This window comes from Schistocerca cancellata, chromosome 1 (assembly GCF_023864275.1).
Source record: "Schistocerca cancellata isolate TAMUIC-IGC-003103 chromosome 1, iqSchCanc2.1, whole genome shotgun sequence".
Lineage (NCBI taxonomy): Eukaryota > Metazoa > Arthropoda > Insecta > Orthoptera > Acrididae > Schistocerca > Schistocerca cancellata.
In genome coordinates, this window is record NC_064626.1 from 659706758 (window position 1) to 659725271 (window position 18514).

Here is an 18514-nt window from a genome sequence, read left to right on the forward strand (position 1 = left end):
AGTCATGTCATCGAACAAGTCTCCCACCTCATAGAGGCCTTTAATGTACTCTTTCCACCTATCCGCTCTGTCCCCTGCATTTAACAGTGGAATTCCCGTTGCACTCTTAATGTTACCAACCTTACTTTTAATTTCACCGAAGGTTGTTTCGACTTTTGTATATGCCGAGTCATTCCTCTTGGAAATCATTTCTTTTTCCATTTCTTCACATTTTTCATGCAGCCATTTCTTCTTAGCTTCCCTGCACTTCCTATTTGTTTCATTCCTCAGCGCCATGTCTTCCTGTATTCCGGTTTTTCCCTGAACATTTTTGTATTTCCTTCTTTCATCGATCAGCTGAAGTATTTCTTAAGTTACCCGTGGTCTCTTCGCAGTTACTTCTTTGTACATATGTTTTTCTTTCCAACTTCTCTGACTGCCCTTTTTAGAGATGTCCATTCCTCTCCAACAGAGCTGCCTACTGAGCTATTCCCTATTCCTGTATATACAGCCTTAGAGAACTTCAAACGTGTCTCTTCATTCCTTAGTACCTCCGTATCCCACTTATTTGAGTAATGCTTCGTCCTGACTAGTCTCTTAAGACTTCAGTCTACTCTTCATCACTACTACATTGTGATCCGAGTCTATATTTACTCGTGGGTACGCCTTACAATCCAGTATCTGATTTTAGAATCTCTGTCTGACCATTATGTAATCTAAATGAAATCTTCCATTATCTCCCGGCCTTTTCCAAGTATATCTCCTCTTGTGATTCTTGATCAGCTATTACTAGTTGAAATTTATTGAAGAACTCAGTCTTTCTCTTCTCTCGTTCCTAGTACCAAGCAGTTATTCTCCCGTAACCTTTTCTTATACTCCTTCTACAGCCGTATGCCAGTCCCCCAAGACTTAAGATTTTCATCTTCCTTTCGTACTGCGTTACTCGTTCAGTATCCTCATATACTTTCTCTACCCCATCATATTCAGGTTTCGACGTCGGCATGTATACCTGAACTATCATTGTCTGTGTTGGTTTGCTATCAAATCTGATGAGAAAACCCTAACACTGAATTGTTCACAGTAACTCACCATTTGCCCTACCGTCCTATTCATAATGAATCCTAAAACCGTTATACCAATTTCTGATGCTTTTGATATTACCCTGTACTCCTCCAGAATTCCTTGTCTTCTTTCCATTTCACTTCACTGACCCCCAGTCTATCTAGATCGAGTCATGCATTTCCCTTTTCAGATTTTCTAGTTTCCTTCGACGTTCAAACTTCTGACATTCCACGCCAGACTCGGATAAAGTTATCCTTCGTTGGTTATTCAGACTTTTTCGCATGATTACTTCCCCCTTGGCAGTCCTCTCCCGGAAACCCAAATGGGGGGCTAGTCTGGAATCTTTTTCCAATGGAGAGATCATCATGACACTTTTCAATTACAGATCACACGTCCTGTGGATACATATTGTCTGTATTTCCATTGCCTTGTGCATCCTCGTGCCGTTGCTCAGTGCTGATTCTTCCGCCCTTAGGGGCAGTTTCCCAACTCAAGGGCAAGAGAATATCCTGAACCTCTGTTCGCTCCTCCGCTCTCTTTGACAAGGCCGTTGGCAGAATGAGGGTGTCTTCTTAGGCTGGAAGTCTTCGGCAGCCAAAGCTGATAATTTTTATTGAAAATTTAAGCGGTGGCGGGGTTTGAACTCTGGTTCGAGTGCGTTTTGATTTCTAATCAAAGACGCAACCAGCCCCCTGACCGAACACTCTGAGCTACCGTGACGGCGCCCCTAGACCACGGTCTTCTATAATATCGGTGCCTACGAGTGTGACAAGAAATATGAACAAAGGGAAGAAAATATTAATTGCTTAGCATATTACATAGTATCTCAATAGTCATCACAACTGTTTAACTCTGAGGACGAAGAGGGGAGCACGAATAGAGGAAATTCATAGGCGTTTTCAATACTCCTTAGACAAATATGTGCCGAGCAAGGTTTTAAGGCATGATGGGTCCGTAGCAGCATTAGAAAGTTGCAAACGTAAGCGAAGAGAATTGGCGTCAGCCGTATATAACAATCGCAAAAGATTAACGAAGTCGAAATGGCTTAAGGCGAACAATGGGAGAAGTGTTCAATGAATTTGAAACCAAAATTGTCCCAACCGTTCTGAATAAAAATGTAGCGCCGAAAGATGACGGCGAGGAGGCCTTCCGAAATTATTTCACCGCGGAAAATCTTTGAATCATCGCATCTTCACACGAACGCCGCAATGGCAGATACTGAGATAAGTAATTATCCGAACGGGACAGAAATCGGTGCATGTGATGTACATGTACAGGCAAACACATGATTACAATTTCATAAAAACTGGATCATTTATTCAAGAGAAAGAGCTTCACAAATTGAGCAAGTCAAAACGCGCTGGTCCACGTGGCCCTTATGCAAGCAGTTATTCGGCTTGGCTTTGATTGATAAGAGCTTCTAGATGTCCTCCTCCAGCGTGACCGCTACGGTCGCAGGTTCGAATCCTGCCTCGGGCATGGATGTGTGTGATGTCCTTAGGTTAGTTAGGTTTAAGTAGTTCTAAGTTCTAGGGGACTGATGACCTTAGAAGTTAAGTCCCATAGTGCTCAGAGCCATTTGAACCATTTTTTGTCCTCCTCAAGGATGTAGTGCCAAATTCTATCCAGTTGGGGCGGTAGATCATCAAAATCCCAATCTGGGTGAAGGGACCTGCCCGTATGTTCCAAACGTTCTCAATTGGGGAGAGAATCGGCGAGCTTGCTGGCCAAGATAGGGTCTGGCAAGCAGGAAAACAAGCAGTGGAAACGCTCACCATGTGGGCGACAGTCAGATTGGTATCTCATCGCTGTCTGGTCCAGGCATGTTTTCGGCCTGGAATCTCATTGCTGGCGTATAATTGTCTTCAGTGACGAGTTTCGCTTCTAACTGAACCCCGATGATCAGCGAAGACATATCTGGAGACACCGTGGGCAGACATGGGATACTAACCTGTCTGTCACCCGCCGTACGGCCAGGAGTGAGGTTCTGGGGTAGCATTTCATTTCATAGCAGGACCTCTTTGGTTGTCATCCGCGGCACGCTTACAGCGCAGTAGTGATGCGTTGACTATATTCTACGCTCCGCTTGCTTGCTCTTCATGGCAAGTCAGAATGGGCCTACATTTCATTTCAGCAAGGTAACTGCTTTCGGCACACGGCTCGAGTTTCTACCGCTTGTCTTCGTGCTCTCAGACCCTACCTTGGCCAGCGAGCTCGCCGGTTCTCTCCCTAATTGAGAACATTCGGAACACTATGAGTAGCGCCCTCCGACTAGCTCGAGATTTTGACGATCTAATGCCCCAACTGGACAGAATTTGGCACGGTATCCCTTAGGAGGACATCCAACAAATCTTATGAATCAAAGCCAAGACGAAAAGCTGCATGCATAATGGCTAGATGTGGACCAACGCGTTTTGATTTCCTCAATTTGTGATGCTCTTTCTGTTGAATAAATTATCCATTTCTCTGAAACTGTAATCATTTCTTTCTCTGTACAAGTACGTCACATCTACCGATTTCTGTCCCGTTCGGATAAGTCCTTCGTGGTAGAGAAACGTCACCCCCATTCCCGCTTTAAAGATGGGTCCAAGGACTGGTGCACGTGATTATAGGCCTCTATGCTGACGTTAAACTGTTGTAGAATTATGGGACTTGTTTTATGCTCACTTATCTCACGTGTTAGACGTTTTTGGGAAACGAAAATTTCTTCTACATAAATCAGTGTTTGTGCAAACATAAAACTCGTTAAACTCACATTTTGTTCGTTCATGATACGTGTATCGCCGTAGGCAACGTTGGCCTACTTTGTGCGGCGTTCCTTAACGCCCGGAAGCCGTTTGACACAGTTCTGCTCTTTCGTTTACTGAACAAAATTACGACCTTACCGAGTATAGGACCAGATTTGTGAATGGATTCAGGATTATGTTACTGTAGGCAGTTGCAGGAAGAGCTGCAGAGGGTAGGCGATCGGTGGATAGCCTAGAGGCGGGTTCACACTGAGCGCGCCGCGCCGTCTGCGGCGCGCTGCTGCACCCCGCGCACAGCTGTTAACAGAGGGGAGTGCGCCGTCCGTGCCCCGCCCCGCCGCTCCGAGGCGCGCACTGTGTTCCACTTGGAGCGCGCGCACGGTCTGAAGATGGAGCGAGCCGAAGCTCCGTCTAAACTGAGCGCGCGCAAACTAGAGATGGGCAAAACTGTTCTTTTCAGAGATCGGATCAGAACTGTTCACTCCCTGAAATGAATTAGCTCTTTTTCATGACTCATCACTCATTTACAATAGAAAATAAATGGAAGGAACATTGCCCTTTAAACTTGGTTTATTCCAGTACTATACCTGTATTTTGATCTTATTTGATCCTATTTTGAAGTAACACAGATAATGAGTAAGAATTTTGTATTGTTTATTGAAATTTCCACGATATGACAAAGTTTTTGATTATTGATATATTTTGCACTATCGTGGTTTTTTGGGTGATCGGAAAATGTTGTAACTTGAGATTTACATTAACAATATATTTGGCTATAATGTATTAAAATTTCATTAACCTCATACAAATACATCGCAAGCCATATATTTTTAAAGTGAACGTTTCCTTCCGAAGACGCCTAAAATCGCAAAATCCGTACCAGAATAAGAAAAAAAAAATAAATTTGACTGTAAAACGAAAGTGCTGCATGTAGCCTTACACAGAATAAAACAACGAAAATATTGGTGTATCACATTTTGCGATACGTTTATCGGTTCGCTCGTAATTATAGCGTAAATTCGAGTGTCCATAATAAAAATCCTATAGTAAGAGGAGTCGTCAGGAACCTAATCTGATCAGTTTAAACAAATAAAAATAAAATAAAAACAAATGATGTATACATAACATAATAATGTAATATACATAGCGGTATTACTACAAAGAACAATATCCAGTAGAGACGAACTCCGATGCAGAAGCACTGAGTCGAGCAGGTCGAGCTGCGAGCTGTATTACTGCGTGAGCTAAGACCGCAGAGACCAGAGTGACACCTGAGTTGCTTTGCTCAACGCTCTGGCTAGAGTCGAGAACGGTGGGGTGAGCGTTGAGCGGGCGAGTTCCGAGGGTGGGGGGAGCGGTGAACTCACCCGCTCCGAGACAAATCGTCCGTTCCCTTGCGAGCAGGTTGTTGCAAGTAGTTCCTATGTTATCCGCTAGGTGGCTCTCTGTCCTGTTGCTCGCATCAACTGCCCAGAGGGTAGGACGTGCGACTGAAACGATCGCCGACAGAGTGCGATGCGAAGTTAAGCTGCGCCAGACAATGCACGCGGCAGACGACGCACAGAGACGGCATGGCATATGTGAAACACAAAATCCAATGGGGCACTGCACAATGCAGGCAGCCAAGGTAGAAGCAGGGCAGAGGCCGGCACTGGCTGTGTTGTGTGGCGTGCACTGTGCTGTGACCAGCAGAGGTGCTGCTGATATGCTCCGTCTCCCTCTCTCTCTGCCGTGGGAAACGTTTGGAGCTACCGTTCTTTTTTTCTGAATCACTGATTGTTCACTCCTTTGAAAGATTCAACTCTATGAATCAGTTCAAGAGCGGATCCCCCATCTCTAGCGCAAACGTGACACTTCCTTTGATGTACCGACAACACCCGGAAAACTGCGCGGCGCGGCACGACGCGGCGCAGCGCGGTTCGCCGTCCACACTGAGCGCGCAGAGCCGCGCACAGCCGTTTTGCGCAGCGCGGCGCGGCGCGCTCAGTGTGGTCCCGCCTTAGCAGTTGACCCTGTACGTAAATAAACGGAACTTATTTGCTCGTGGATAGGCGAAAAAATATCCATTACTATTAGACTACACTAATAGCGACAAATCCCTGGAAACAATAACTACCGTAAAATACTTAGAAGTGCAGAGAAACCTAAAGTGAAAACAAACTGTAAAGAAAGCAGAAGCCACGCTGAGATTCTTAGGAGGAACCTAAAAGAAATGTAATTCAACCTCGCAAGAGGCGGCTTACAAAACATTTGCCTGACCAAATCTTGAGTATTGCACATCAGTCTGGGACCCTCATCAGGTTGAATTTATAGTAGACACAGAAAACATCCGACAAAGAGCGGCGCGGTTTTTTACAAGATCATACAAGCCGGCGAGAGAGCGTTACATACTCAACAGACCAGAGGCAGACACTAAAAGACAACCTTTACTTATCTCAGAAAGGTTTGCTATTGAAATACTTGAGAGTAAGTTCCAGGAAGAGTAGAAGACCATATTAATTTCTTCTATACACGTCTCCGAAATTACCAGAACGAGACAATCAGACGATTTAGAGCCCGTACAGAGATTTACCGCTAACAATTCTCCCATGCGCTAATTACGAATGTAACAGGGAAGGAACGAACAGTAGTCGTTTCATAAGTATTCTCAACACACGTCAATTGGCTTGTGCCTTGCGGATTATACAGGGTGTTACAAAAAGGTACGGCCAAACTTTCAGGAAACATTCCTCACACACAAAGAAAGAAAATATGTTATGTGAACATGTGTCCGGAAACGCTTACTTTCCATATTAGAGCTCATTTTATTACTTCTCTTCAAATCACATTAATCATGGAATGGAAACACACAGCAACACAACGTACCAGCGTGACTTCAAACACTTTGTTACAGGAAATGTTCCAAATGTCCTCCGTTAGCAGGGATACATGCATCCACCCTCCGTCGCATGGAATCCCTGATGCGCTGATGCAGCCCTGGAGAATGGCGTATTGTATCACAGCCGTCCACAACACGAGCACGAAGAGTCTCTACATTTGGTACCGGGGTTGCGTAGACAAGAGCTTTCAAATGCCCCCATAAATGAAAGTCAAGAGGGTTGAGGTCAGGAGAGCGTGGAGGCCATGGAATTGGTCCGCCTCTACCAATCCATCGGTCACCGAATCTGTTGTTGAGAAGCGTACGAACACTTCGACTGAAACGTGCAGGAGCTCCATCGTGCATGAACCACATGTTGTGTCGTACTTGTAAAGGCACATGTTCTAGCAGCACAGGTAGAGTATCCCGTATGAAATCATGATAACGTGCTCCATTAAGCGTAGGTGGACGAAACTAAAATGAGCTCTAACATGGAAATTAAGCGTTTCCGGACACATGTCCACATAACATCTTTTCTTTATTTGTGTGTGAGGAATGTTTCCTGAAAGTTTGGCCGTACCTTTTTGTAACACCCTGTATATATATGTATATAGTTTCATATGTTCCAACACAATGCATTGGAGCGTTTATGGACTAAATTTAAAATGTTACTTGATACTGTTTTGCATACCATTGTAGACGCTACTCATGACGGATGCCCGTCATAAACTTGTCCGAAGCATTTGCTCATATCTAACTCCTTTCGTTCTACACAGTCAATTAACTGACATTCGTATATATATATATATATATATATATATATATATATATATATATATATATATATATATATATATTGAGATACATTAACGTTCCTAGACTCTGACAGACGTACGTGGGGCGTTTTGCAACACATTTTTTTTCTGAAATCTGGTTTATTTTATTCAGGATTCCAGTACATCGTATTATTCTTCCCGCTTTTGTCTACAAAACCCTATTTTTCAATGTAATCTCCGTTCAATGCGACGGACTTGCGCCACCTTACTGGGAAGGCCTGTATGCCCGCACGATACCACTATACTGGTCGATGTTGGAGCTGTCGTCTTGCTGCATCAATAACCTCCCCACCATCCACGTACTGCTTCCCGTAGAGTGTGTCCTTCATTGTGCCAAACAGATGGAAGTCGGAATGTACGAGATCCGGGATGTAGTGTGGATGAGGAGGAACAGTCCAGTGAAGTTTTGAGGGCTCCTCTCGAGTGCGGCGCAGACTTGTGTTAGCCCTGCGTTGTCATAGAGAGCACGTAGTTCGTTTGCATTTCGTGGCGTACAAGCTGTAATCGCTTCTTCAGTTTCATGAGGGTAGTACAATACACTTCAGAATTGACCGTTGCACCATGAGGGAGGACACGAAATAGAATAACCCCTTCAGAGTCCCAGAAGACCGACGCCATGACTTTATCAACTGAGGGTGCGGCATTGAACTATTTTTTTTTCGGAGGAGAGGTGGTGTGGCACCACTAATTGGATTGTCGTTTTGCTTCCGATTCCAAGTGATGAACCCACGTTTCATCGCCTGTGTAGATGTTCGACAAAAAATTGTTGCAGTCAGTCTCGTAACGTGCAAGCACAGATGGACCTTTGTTGGTATTTATGGTCTTCTGTTAGGCGTCGAGGAACCCAGCGGGCACACGCCTTTGAGTACCCCAACTAGCTGACGAGTGTGTCAGCACTACCAACAGAGATCTCCAGTTGTACAGAAGCCTCGCCCAACGACTCACCGTGCTTTTGATCACTGCCATTCTCTAAGTGCCTATGAATATCTCCGATCCTCTGGTTCTCCCGCAAAAGAAACTAATAACAGCTCTCTGCTTTGAACGCACCTCCGTTGCAGACGCCATTTTGAAGTCTACGTATAGCGCCGCCACCAATCCGAAATTCATGAAACTGTAAGGGGCTGAAGCAGTAATATTGCACGATGCCCCAAATCGTGTATTTTTTCAGCCGAAACTGGTCAAGGAAAAAGTGTTGCGTTACTTATAGGACGCCCCTCGTAATTTGCAATACTAAGAAATGTAGTGAACGAAGTGTAGCAATAGGTCTTAAAAACACGATCTTCCCCTTTTCAGATTCAGTATAAACAGCTGGAAAGAATTAATACATCAACTAAGGCTTAAACAAAGATGGCAGACTTGGGTTTAACGACCCGTCGACGTCGAGGTCATTAGGCACAGAACGGGAATTCGGATAGGGAAAGAAGATGTAAGGAGATGGGCCGTTTGTTTTTCAAAGAAACCATCCCTGAATTTGCCTTTGGTGATCTGAGGGCAAATCACGGAAAATCTCAATGTGGATGGGAGGACGAGGATCTGAACCGCCATCTTCCCGAATGCGAGTCCTTTGCCTTCTCACTGCGATGTATCACTCGGTTGATCTCAGAAACAGCTTGTCTCAAAGGACCATGTGACAGACTTCTTCACGAAACTTTCAGCACGCGAAAGACGGGCCATTCAGTGTAAATTGACCAACAAACGAATTAAAGCTGTAGAGAACCACATCGACAAGTTTCGCGAAGACAAGAGGCAGACAGATCCCTTAACTGGGTTTAAAGTAACACTTTTTCATCCAATGATTGACATCATTTACTTTCAATTAAATATGTCGTTTTAAGGTATGAAGTATGTTAAAGACGCATACTTACTAATATAAGTTTTTTTATATATTTACTGCCCGTGATGCAGATCTGAAAAATGGAAAACTTAAGTTTTCAATGAACTTTTCTCACGACGTTTGTTTCCGGCACAGCTAATGTTGACTTTAGATAAAGCCGTCCTGATATGTGTAACTCAACCTACGGCTGTTACAAAAGCTGGGCGTTTTATTTATGCCAAGCTGAAAATAGTTTAAGAAATACTTACGTTCTACAATGAAACGAGATCATATATTTGGTTTAGAAATACTATCGATAGGAGAAAGACGGCGCGAAAGGGGACAGGTTTGTTTGTCTGGCTTTGAGAGTGTAGCCGGCCGTTGTGGCCGAGCGGTTCTAGGCGCTTCAGTCCGGAACCGCGCGGCTGCTACAGTCGCAGGTTCGAATTCTGCCTCGGGCATGGATGTGTGTGAAGTCCTTAGGTTAGTTAGGTTTAAGTAGTTCTAAGTTCTAGGGGACTGATGACCTCAGACGTTAAGTCCCATAGTGCTCAGAGCCATTTCTTTCTCCCTAGAACGTGCTCGGAAAACAACACTCCTCTTTCAGCGTAGAAACCACGAATGTTCTCCAGTCCCTTCCGTGTGCAAATAAAATTATGGATATAACGGCTAGCACAGAGAAGCGGAATCATTCATTCTTTCCATGCTCCATCCGAAGAGAAGAGGAACAGACTTCAATTTATGGTTCAATACAAGATACGATCTGACACGCAGTTTACAGTGATTCCCAGAGTATAGATGAAGATCTAGATTCGTAAGTTATGCGGAAAATGTTAGAGCACGAAATACTGATTTTCTCTGAAGTAATGTACTGTTTTATACATACAAGAATGAGGAAAACCTCATTTAAGTAAGTCCAGAATTTTGGTCACTAAGCAAACACATTTAATTAGCGGTTTACAGTTTTACATGGACAGTCACACTTGCATACTATTTTGCAGTTAGCTATTCCTTCTTGTTTCGTCTTGCAGTAACAGTAATAGATACTATTTCACTTACTCTGACATTATTCAATTTTTTAATTAGTTAATTAGTTTTTCATCTTTTTATTCTGAACGTAAGAGTATTGCCTTACCAGTTAAATCAAGTTTCTGTAAGAAAGAGTTTAGTTTCGTATTCAGTTAAAATGTACGTCAGTTAATGTGCAATATTTACTACGTGCAATGATGCAGGGACGAATAGCTGTTTCATATGTGGATAAATCAGGGAGAAATTGTTAAAATTGTATTTCGCTTCGCGAAAGTATTTCAAATAAGATGACGGTTTTTAAGGTTCCGTAACCCAATCGGTAAAAACGGAGTCCTTAATAGGATCACTTTTTGTCTGTCCGTCTGTTAAGTCCCCTTTTTCTCAGGAACGGGTAAGGATATCAAATCGAGATTTATGTCAGATATTAAGGTTTACGGACCCTTGTCCGTGTAAAATGTTTAAGCTTCTAAGCAGTGCAATCATAATGGTTCAAATGGCTCTGAGCACTATGGGACTCAACTTCTGATGTCATTAGTCCCCTAGAACTTAGAACTAGTTAAACCTAACTAACCTAAGGACATCACAAACATCCATGCCCGAGGCAGGATTCTAACCTGCGACCGTAGCGGTCTTGCGGTTCCAGACTGCATCGCCTTTAACCGCACGGCCACTTCGGCCGGCCAGTGCAATCTTAAGATACAGCCAGCCATTTATGTCACATATTTTACCACTCGCAAAGTCAGTCGTCAAAACCTGTAGATGAACTGTCTGCATGCATAATTAAGTTTGTGCACAATCCTCAGAACGCGAGTCCTACTGACACTTGACCGTTTTTTTTCCAGTTTTTCTTACTTATATCGCTTTTCGACAAAAGTGGGAAAAGAGCGGCTGGGGTAATGGTGTAAGACAGTGTCTTATTGTTGAGTTGGGAATGGGGTGAGCTGGGAGTAAGGCAAGTAGGAAGGGGAAGGTGTCCCACTTTATGTATTTGCCCCAGGGCTACCAGGTTCAGATTCAGAGTTTTGACTGGTATAAGCGTGCAGAAACGAGTAAACATCTACTGATGATGACGACCGGTCCGGTAGGCCCTCAACCGGCCTCACACCAGCAAAGGTTTGTGCCAAGACTGCTTAAAGATTATCAGAAGCAACATAGCGTAGAAGTCTACAGGAAGCTTAAACAACAGCTTCAAGACGATTGAAACTTTCTTTCAGAGGCTGTCACTAGTGAGGAAAAAGCAGAAATCTTAGCAATGGATGAGTCCGTATTCACCTCCGGCAAAAAAGGCCATGTTGATCTGTACTTGTACATATTCACGGGATTGTTTATTATGAGTTCGTCCCCTCGTTGACTTATGGCAAATGAAGGGTTCTGCCGGCCGCTGTGGCCGAGCGGTTCTAGGCGCTTCAGTCCGGAACCGCGCTGCTGCTACGGTCGCAGGTTCGAATCCTGATTCGGACATTGATGTGTGTGATGTCCTTAGGTTAGTTAGGTTTAAGTAGTTCTAAGTCTAGGGTACTGATGACCTCAGATGTTAAGTCCCATAGTGTTTAGAGCCATTTTAATTTTAAGGGCTCTTTTGTGGTGTTATAAGAGGTTTGAGGGACGATATGGGGAGAAAACATCCACGATAATGTCCTAAGAGCGACTGGGTGCAGCAGCATGATAATGTACGACCATATTTGGCCAGCGTTATTCATGTATTGTATTCTGGAGTAAAAACCGTAACCAGACTTAGCATCGTGTTTCTTGTTCCCTTTCTCGAAGGCGAAGTTCCAATTGAAGGGCCGAAGACTTGAAACAATGGAGGAATCGAAGAGCTTACTAAACACCGTAACAAGTAAGACTTTCAGGATGCATTTTAACTGCGGAGGACGTGTTGGGAACGTTGCATTCTCTCCGAAAGAGACTACCTTATAGCCGATGGTGCAGAATAAGATCGAAAACATTTAGATCCCATTTTGTACTAACTTGTCAGTAGTTCGAATAAGCTCGTACTGGAAGTAAACCGAATTCTAAAGCATACTTACAGTATAAAATTCATTTGCTACAAGTCAGTGAAATATACTTTTGAATTTTTCAGCTGCACAAGTATAGTCTGAAGGTGGCGAATGCGCTGGAGGCGGAGGGTTACCACAAAGGGGACGTGGTGGCGCTGATGCTGGGTAACTGCGTGGAGTACGTGGGACTGTGGCTGGGCATGGCGCGGATCGGGCTCGTCACCGCCCTCATCAATCACAATCTGAGGAAGCAGTCCCTGCTGCACACGCTCAAGGTCTGCGCGGCCAGAGCCGTTATCTTTGGAGATGAATTCGCTTCTGGTGAGTGACAAGTATTTTCTAATGTTTTCCCCGCTTTTTCTTATCCTGTGTATTCCTATCATAGTGTGTGTGCGCCACGTAAATGTAGAGATACGAGGGTTGGAACTTTAATAGTGGCAACTTTTTATTTACGGCTCATACAAAATAGAAACGTGTTTCAAAGTTTTACTGACCTTCAAAGTAGTCACCAGGATGGTGTATAAGCCTTTGCCAGCGATGCGGAAGTCGTAGGATACTCTTTAACTATGCCAGTTGTGTTGGCAGTTCGAGCGGCGCGGTCTATTGCCCGACGAATTTGTAGCAGTTCTGAAGCGAATGCCGTGAAGTGTGTTTCCACCAGTTTAGAAATCGAGTTGAACTCACGAGGGCTTAAGTCAGGGGAGTGCAGTAGGTGGTATAGCTCTTAGCAGCCCCACGCAGCCCCATCAGTCAAAGAAATCAGTAACAGATTGCTCTGTACATGCTTGAGCATTGTCCTGCAAAATGGCGGTCAGGTCCTGCAGAAAGTGTCATTACTTGCGTCTCTATGCTGTTCATTTTTGGAACAAAACCTACGACCAGTTTAGAGACAGAAGTGATGACACTTTCTGCAGGACCTGACCATCATTTTGCAGGACAATGCTCAAGCACGTACAGTGCCAGCTGACAGATGGGGCTGCTAAGTGCTATACCACCTACTGCAGTCCCCTGACTCAAGCCCTCGTGAGTTCACCTCCATTTCTAAACTGAAGGGAACGCACTTTACGGCATTCGCTTCAGATCTGCTGCAAATTCGTCGCTCAATAGACCGCCCCACTCGAACTGCCAACGCAAGTGGCACTGCTAAGAGTATCCTGACTTCCACATCGCTGGCAACGGTTTATACACCATGCTGGTGACTACTCTGAAGGTCAGTAAAACTTTGAAACACTTATCTATTTTGCCGGCCGGTGTGGCCGAGCGGTTCTAGCCGCTACAGTCTGGAACCGCGTGACCGCTGCGGTCGCAGGTTCGAATCCTGCCTCGGGCATGGATGTGTGTGATGTCCTTAGGTTAGTTAGGTTTAAGTACTTCTAAGTTCTAGGGGACTGATGACCTCTGAAGTTTAGTCCCATAGTGCTCAGAGCCATTTGAATCATTTTGAACTTATTTATTTTGTACGAGCTCTAAATAAATAAGTTCCAACCCTCGTAAAACAACGCAAAGTGAACAGAGACGAATGTCACACGTATCAAACCCTCCTAACAGGGCAGATTTTCAGAACGGATTACGGGTAGGCGTCCCATAACACTAGCAAGTAGTGAGGATTCTAATGACGCCGTCAAGTGCCGTATAGGTAAGAAACGTAAATCACCATCGAGAAGGAGGAGGGACGCCGAAAGAGCGACTGAATTTCTAGCAAAAAGTGAGCAGGAAGAACCATAGAACAGAACGTGCGACACAGGCTGAATTAGAGCATCATGCATCTCCGAAAAAAAATGGTTCAAATGGCTCTAAGCACTATGGGACTTACCATCTGAGGTCATCAGTCCCCTAGACTTAGAACTACTTAAGCCTAACTAACCTAAGGACATCACACACATCCGTGCCCGAGGCAGGATTCGAACCTGCGACTGTAGCAGCAACGCGGTTTCGGACTGAAGCGCCTAAAACCGCTTCTGCGAAAAAGCTGGAAAGGAGTTTTTGGCGAAAATTCAGAACTACGTGGTATAATAGAGAAGCAACATTAGATACAGATGTAGGAGTGATATATGATATAGGCGATCAGGATTTGGTGACACAACTGGGCAGTTGTACGTAGAATGCGACAGCACATATCCAGAGGAATACACTGCACTGCCTACAGAAGTAAAAGAAGATTTACCAATGCAGGATGTGAATGTGCAACAAAAACATTTAGAGACTCAGAGCCAGTTCGTACAGGTAACAAACACCTACAACAAAGAAGTAAAACACAGACCGTAATAGATCCGCGACCGACCTATGAAAGCACAGGAAACGTTATGTAACTTCCAGAATGAGATTTTCACTCTGCAGCGGAGTGTGCGCTGATATGAAACTTTCTGGAAGATTAAAACTGTGTGCCGGACCGAGACTCGAACTCGGGACCTTTGCCTTTCGCGGGCAAGTGTTCTACCAACTGAGCTACCCAAGCACGACTCACGCCCCGTCCTCACAGCTTTACTTCTGCCAGCGAAAGGCAAAGGTCCCGAGTTCGAGTCTCGGTCCGGCACACAGTTTTAATCTGCCAGAAAGTTTCGTTATGTAACTAAGGAGCCTGGAAGTGCCGATGAGCTTACTACAGCGTTAAGACGTCTAGTGAGGTATTAGCATCCAGAAGGGGAGTATATTACTTTTCCTGTACCTAATTTCGTAGAGTGAATCCATCTCAGAATGGACAATTTGCCAACATAAGTAGAAAAACTGGAGACGATACTGAAGCAGGCTTCTGCCAGAAGAAATGAATCATTCTCCTTAGATACACTATGTGATCAAAAGTATCCGGACACCCCCAAAAACATACGTTTTTCATATTAGGTGCTTTGTGCTGCCACCTACTACCAGGTACTCCGTATCAGCGACAGCAGTAGTCATTACACATTGTGAGAGAACAGACTGGGGCGCTCCGCGGAACTCGGACGGACTTCGAACGTGGTCAGGTGGTTGGGTGTCACTTGTGTCATACATCCGTACGCGAGATTTCCACACTCATAAACATCCCTAGGTCACTGTTTCCGGTGTGATAGTGAAGTGGAAACGTGAAAGGACACTTACAGCACAATAGCGTACAGGCCGACCTCGTCTGTTGACTGACCGACACTGCCGACAGTTGTAGAGGGTCGTAATGTGTAATAGGCAGACATCTATCCAGACCATCACACAGGAATTCCAAACTGCATCAGGATCCACTGCACGTACTATGACAGTTAGGCAGGAGGTGAGAAAACTTGGATTTCATGTTCGAGTGACTGCTCATAAGGCACACATCACGACGGTAAATGTCAAACGACGCCTCGCTTGGTGTAAGGAGTGTAAACATTGGACGATTTAACAGAGGAAAAACGTTATGTGGCGTGACGAATCACAGTTCACAATGTGGCCATCCGATGGCACGGTGTGGGTATGGCGAATGCCCGGTGAACTTCATCTGCCAGCGTGTGTAGTGCCAGCAGGAAAATTCGGAGGCGGTGGTATTATTGTGTGGTCGTGTTTTTCATGGAGGGGTCTTGCACCCCTTTGTTGTTTCGCGTGGCACTATGACAGCACAGCCTACATTGAAGTTTTAAGGACCTTCTTGCGTCCCACTGTTGAAGAGCAATTCGGGGATGGCTATTGCATCTTTCAACACGAACGAGCACCTGTTCATAATGCACGGCCTGTGACGGAGTTGTTACACGACAATAACGCCCCTTTAATGGACTGGCCTGCACACAGAGTCCTGACCTGAATCCTGCAGAACAGCTTTGGGATGTTTTGAAACTCTGACTTCGTGCCAGGCCTCACCGACCGACATCGATACCTCTCCTCAGTACAGCATTCCGTGAAGAATGGGCTGCCATTCCCCAAGAAGCCTTCCAGCACCTGATTTAACGTAAGCCTGCGAGAGTGGAAGCTGTCATCAAGGCTAAGGGTGGGCGAACACCAAATTGAAATCCAGTATTACCGATGGAGGGTGCCACGAACTTGTAAGTCATTTTGAGCCAGGTGTCCGGATACTTTTGATCACATAGTGTATGTTGTACAAGCACTTTGCGATGACGCACGTTCGTATAGCATTCGATTGCAGGCGAGTAGAGCAAGACCGTCAAATACATATGCGTAACCCCTAATGGAGATAAAGATAGGACACCTTAATGCCACGAGAAGTGTCAGCGTATTGCAAGAGGCTAGATGTTTCGCAGGAGAGTTGCAGTTAGTTGTATTGTGCCTCCAAGAACAGTGCACGAAGGCCGGAAAGATCCCCAGTATGCCAGTAACTGCCCAGTAGTCGCACAAGAGCAACGTCCTATGGTAGCAATAATAGTACTTAACAGGCCATAACAGTGACAAAAATATAAAAATACTGCTCAGAACACGTAATCTGCGTGGAAAAGTTACCGGAAGGGAGAGCTGCACCCTGGTTTCCTTGTATTTTCATTTTAATAATGTGATCGACGAGTATGTGCTAAGATTAAAGGATATTAGTTACTCAGGACGAACTAAGCCTCTTGTGTACTCCACTGATGCAAAAGTGAAGTCAGCATTGTGGCATATCCGCCTGACTCATGACTATGGAAGACAGCTAGAAGAAGCCGTTATGGTACTCAGCCTACAGATGTTGAATGCACCTCACAATCCGTCAACCTACGGAGGGAGGGTCGGGGCAACGTCAAATATTGACATCACTTTAGCAAATACGGCAGAGGCGCGCCGTGTAAAAGGTTGCAAGGTTGCGAGTGGATTGACATCGAGTGACCACAATATCATACACGATACCATCTCTGGAAGGAAAATGCAAGACTCCACAGAAAATGTGCGCATAAGGCCCAAATATAAGATCAAGGACACTAACTGGAAAGAACTAAGAAGAGTGTTTTACTGTCCAGAAAGTCCATCGCTGGGTGATAATGTAGATGTTAAAGCGCAAGAACTGACAGTGGCTGTACATAAAGTAATGGAAACATGGACAACTGTGAGCAGAGGTTATTCTAAAGGAGTACCTTGCATCTGGACAGAGACACTGCACAAATTAAAACGTGGAGCAAGAAGAGCCAAGAAGCTATAACAGAGCAGCAGGGTCCAAGAAGAAAAATTCCGAAGGTTGCACGTATGTTAAACAACGTTTCAAGGAAGAGTTGTAGAAAACAAAAGTGGCACTATGTAAGCGTGGCGGCTAATTTTGAAACCGATTCATGGGGTGTACAATATAAAATAGTCTGCGAGAAAATACGTTCACCAACAGTCTTATCCACGCTCAAAATGAATGATGGGGCGGTAACAGAAAGTTAGGAACAGTCAGCTGCCCTGGTACTGGAAACAATATTTTCTGACGATAGAGAAGAAGGCGAGACAGCTTAGGTGTGGGTCCGCAGCTCGTGGTCGTGCGGTAGCGTTCTCGCTTCCCTGGTTCGATTCCCGGCGGGGTCAGGGATTTTCTCTGCCTCGTGATGACTGGGTGTTGTGTGCTGTCCTTAGGTTAGTTAGGTTTAAGTAGTTCTAAGTTCTAGGGGACTGATGACCATAGATGTTAAGTCCCATAGTGCTCAGAGCCATTTGAACCATTTGAAGCTTAGGTGTGGGAAATGTTATGGGAAGAATACAGAAGCAATAAATTTGTGTACGCGTTCCCACAAGAAGAAATTAGGCAAATAACCTTAGGACTGAAAAACAAAAACAAAAAATTTCCAGGATCCCTGCTGAAGTAATAAAGGCCTTATGTTACCAATTAGTTACTTGTGCTCTCTGTACAATGAGTGTCTCTTGCAAGGAAGGGTCCCTACGCCGTGGAAGAACGCTGAAGTGATAATAATTAGTAAAGGGCAAGATAAGGATCCATTGATATCCTGATCCTACAGACCAGTTTGTCTTTTGAACCTTCTCATCAAGACATCTAAAAAACTTTTATACACTCCTGGAAATTGAAATAAGAACACCGTGAATTCATTGTCCCAGGAAGGGGAAACTTTATTGACACATTCCTGGGGTCAGATACATCACATGATCACACTGACAGAACCACAGGCACATAGACACAGGTAACAGAGCATGCACAATGTCGGCACTAGTACAGTGTATATCCACCTTTCGCAGCAATGCAGGCTGCTATTCTCCCATGGAGACGATCGTAGAGATGCTGGATGTAGTCCTGTGGAACGGCTTGCCATGCCATTTCCACCTGGCGCCTCAGTTGG

General features: G+C 44.7%; 1 protein-coding gene across 1 annotated transcript in view; it reads left to right on the plus strand.

Annotated features, from left to right (window-relative positions):
* LOC126183633 (long-chain fatty acid transport protein 4-like) overlaps positions 1 to 18514 on the plus strand; it is a 297081-nt gene that overhangs the window by 178727 nt on the left and 99840 nt on the right. The window contains exon 3 of the mRNA XM_049925758.1: positions 12407 to 12644. Coding sequence (XP_049781715.1) covers positions 12407 to 12644 — 238 coding nt within the window. The remainder of the gene's footprint in view (positions 1 to 12406; positions 12645 to 18514) is intronic.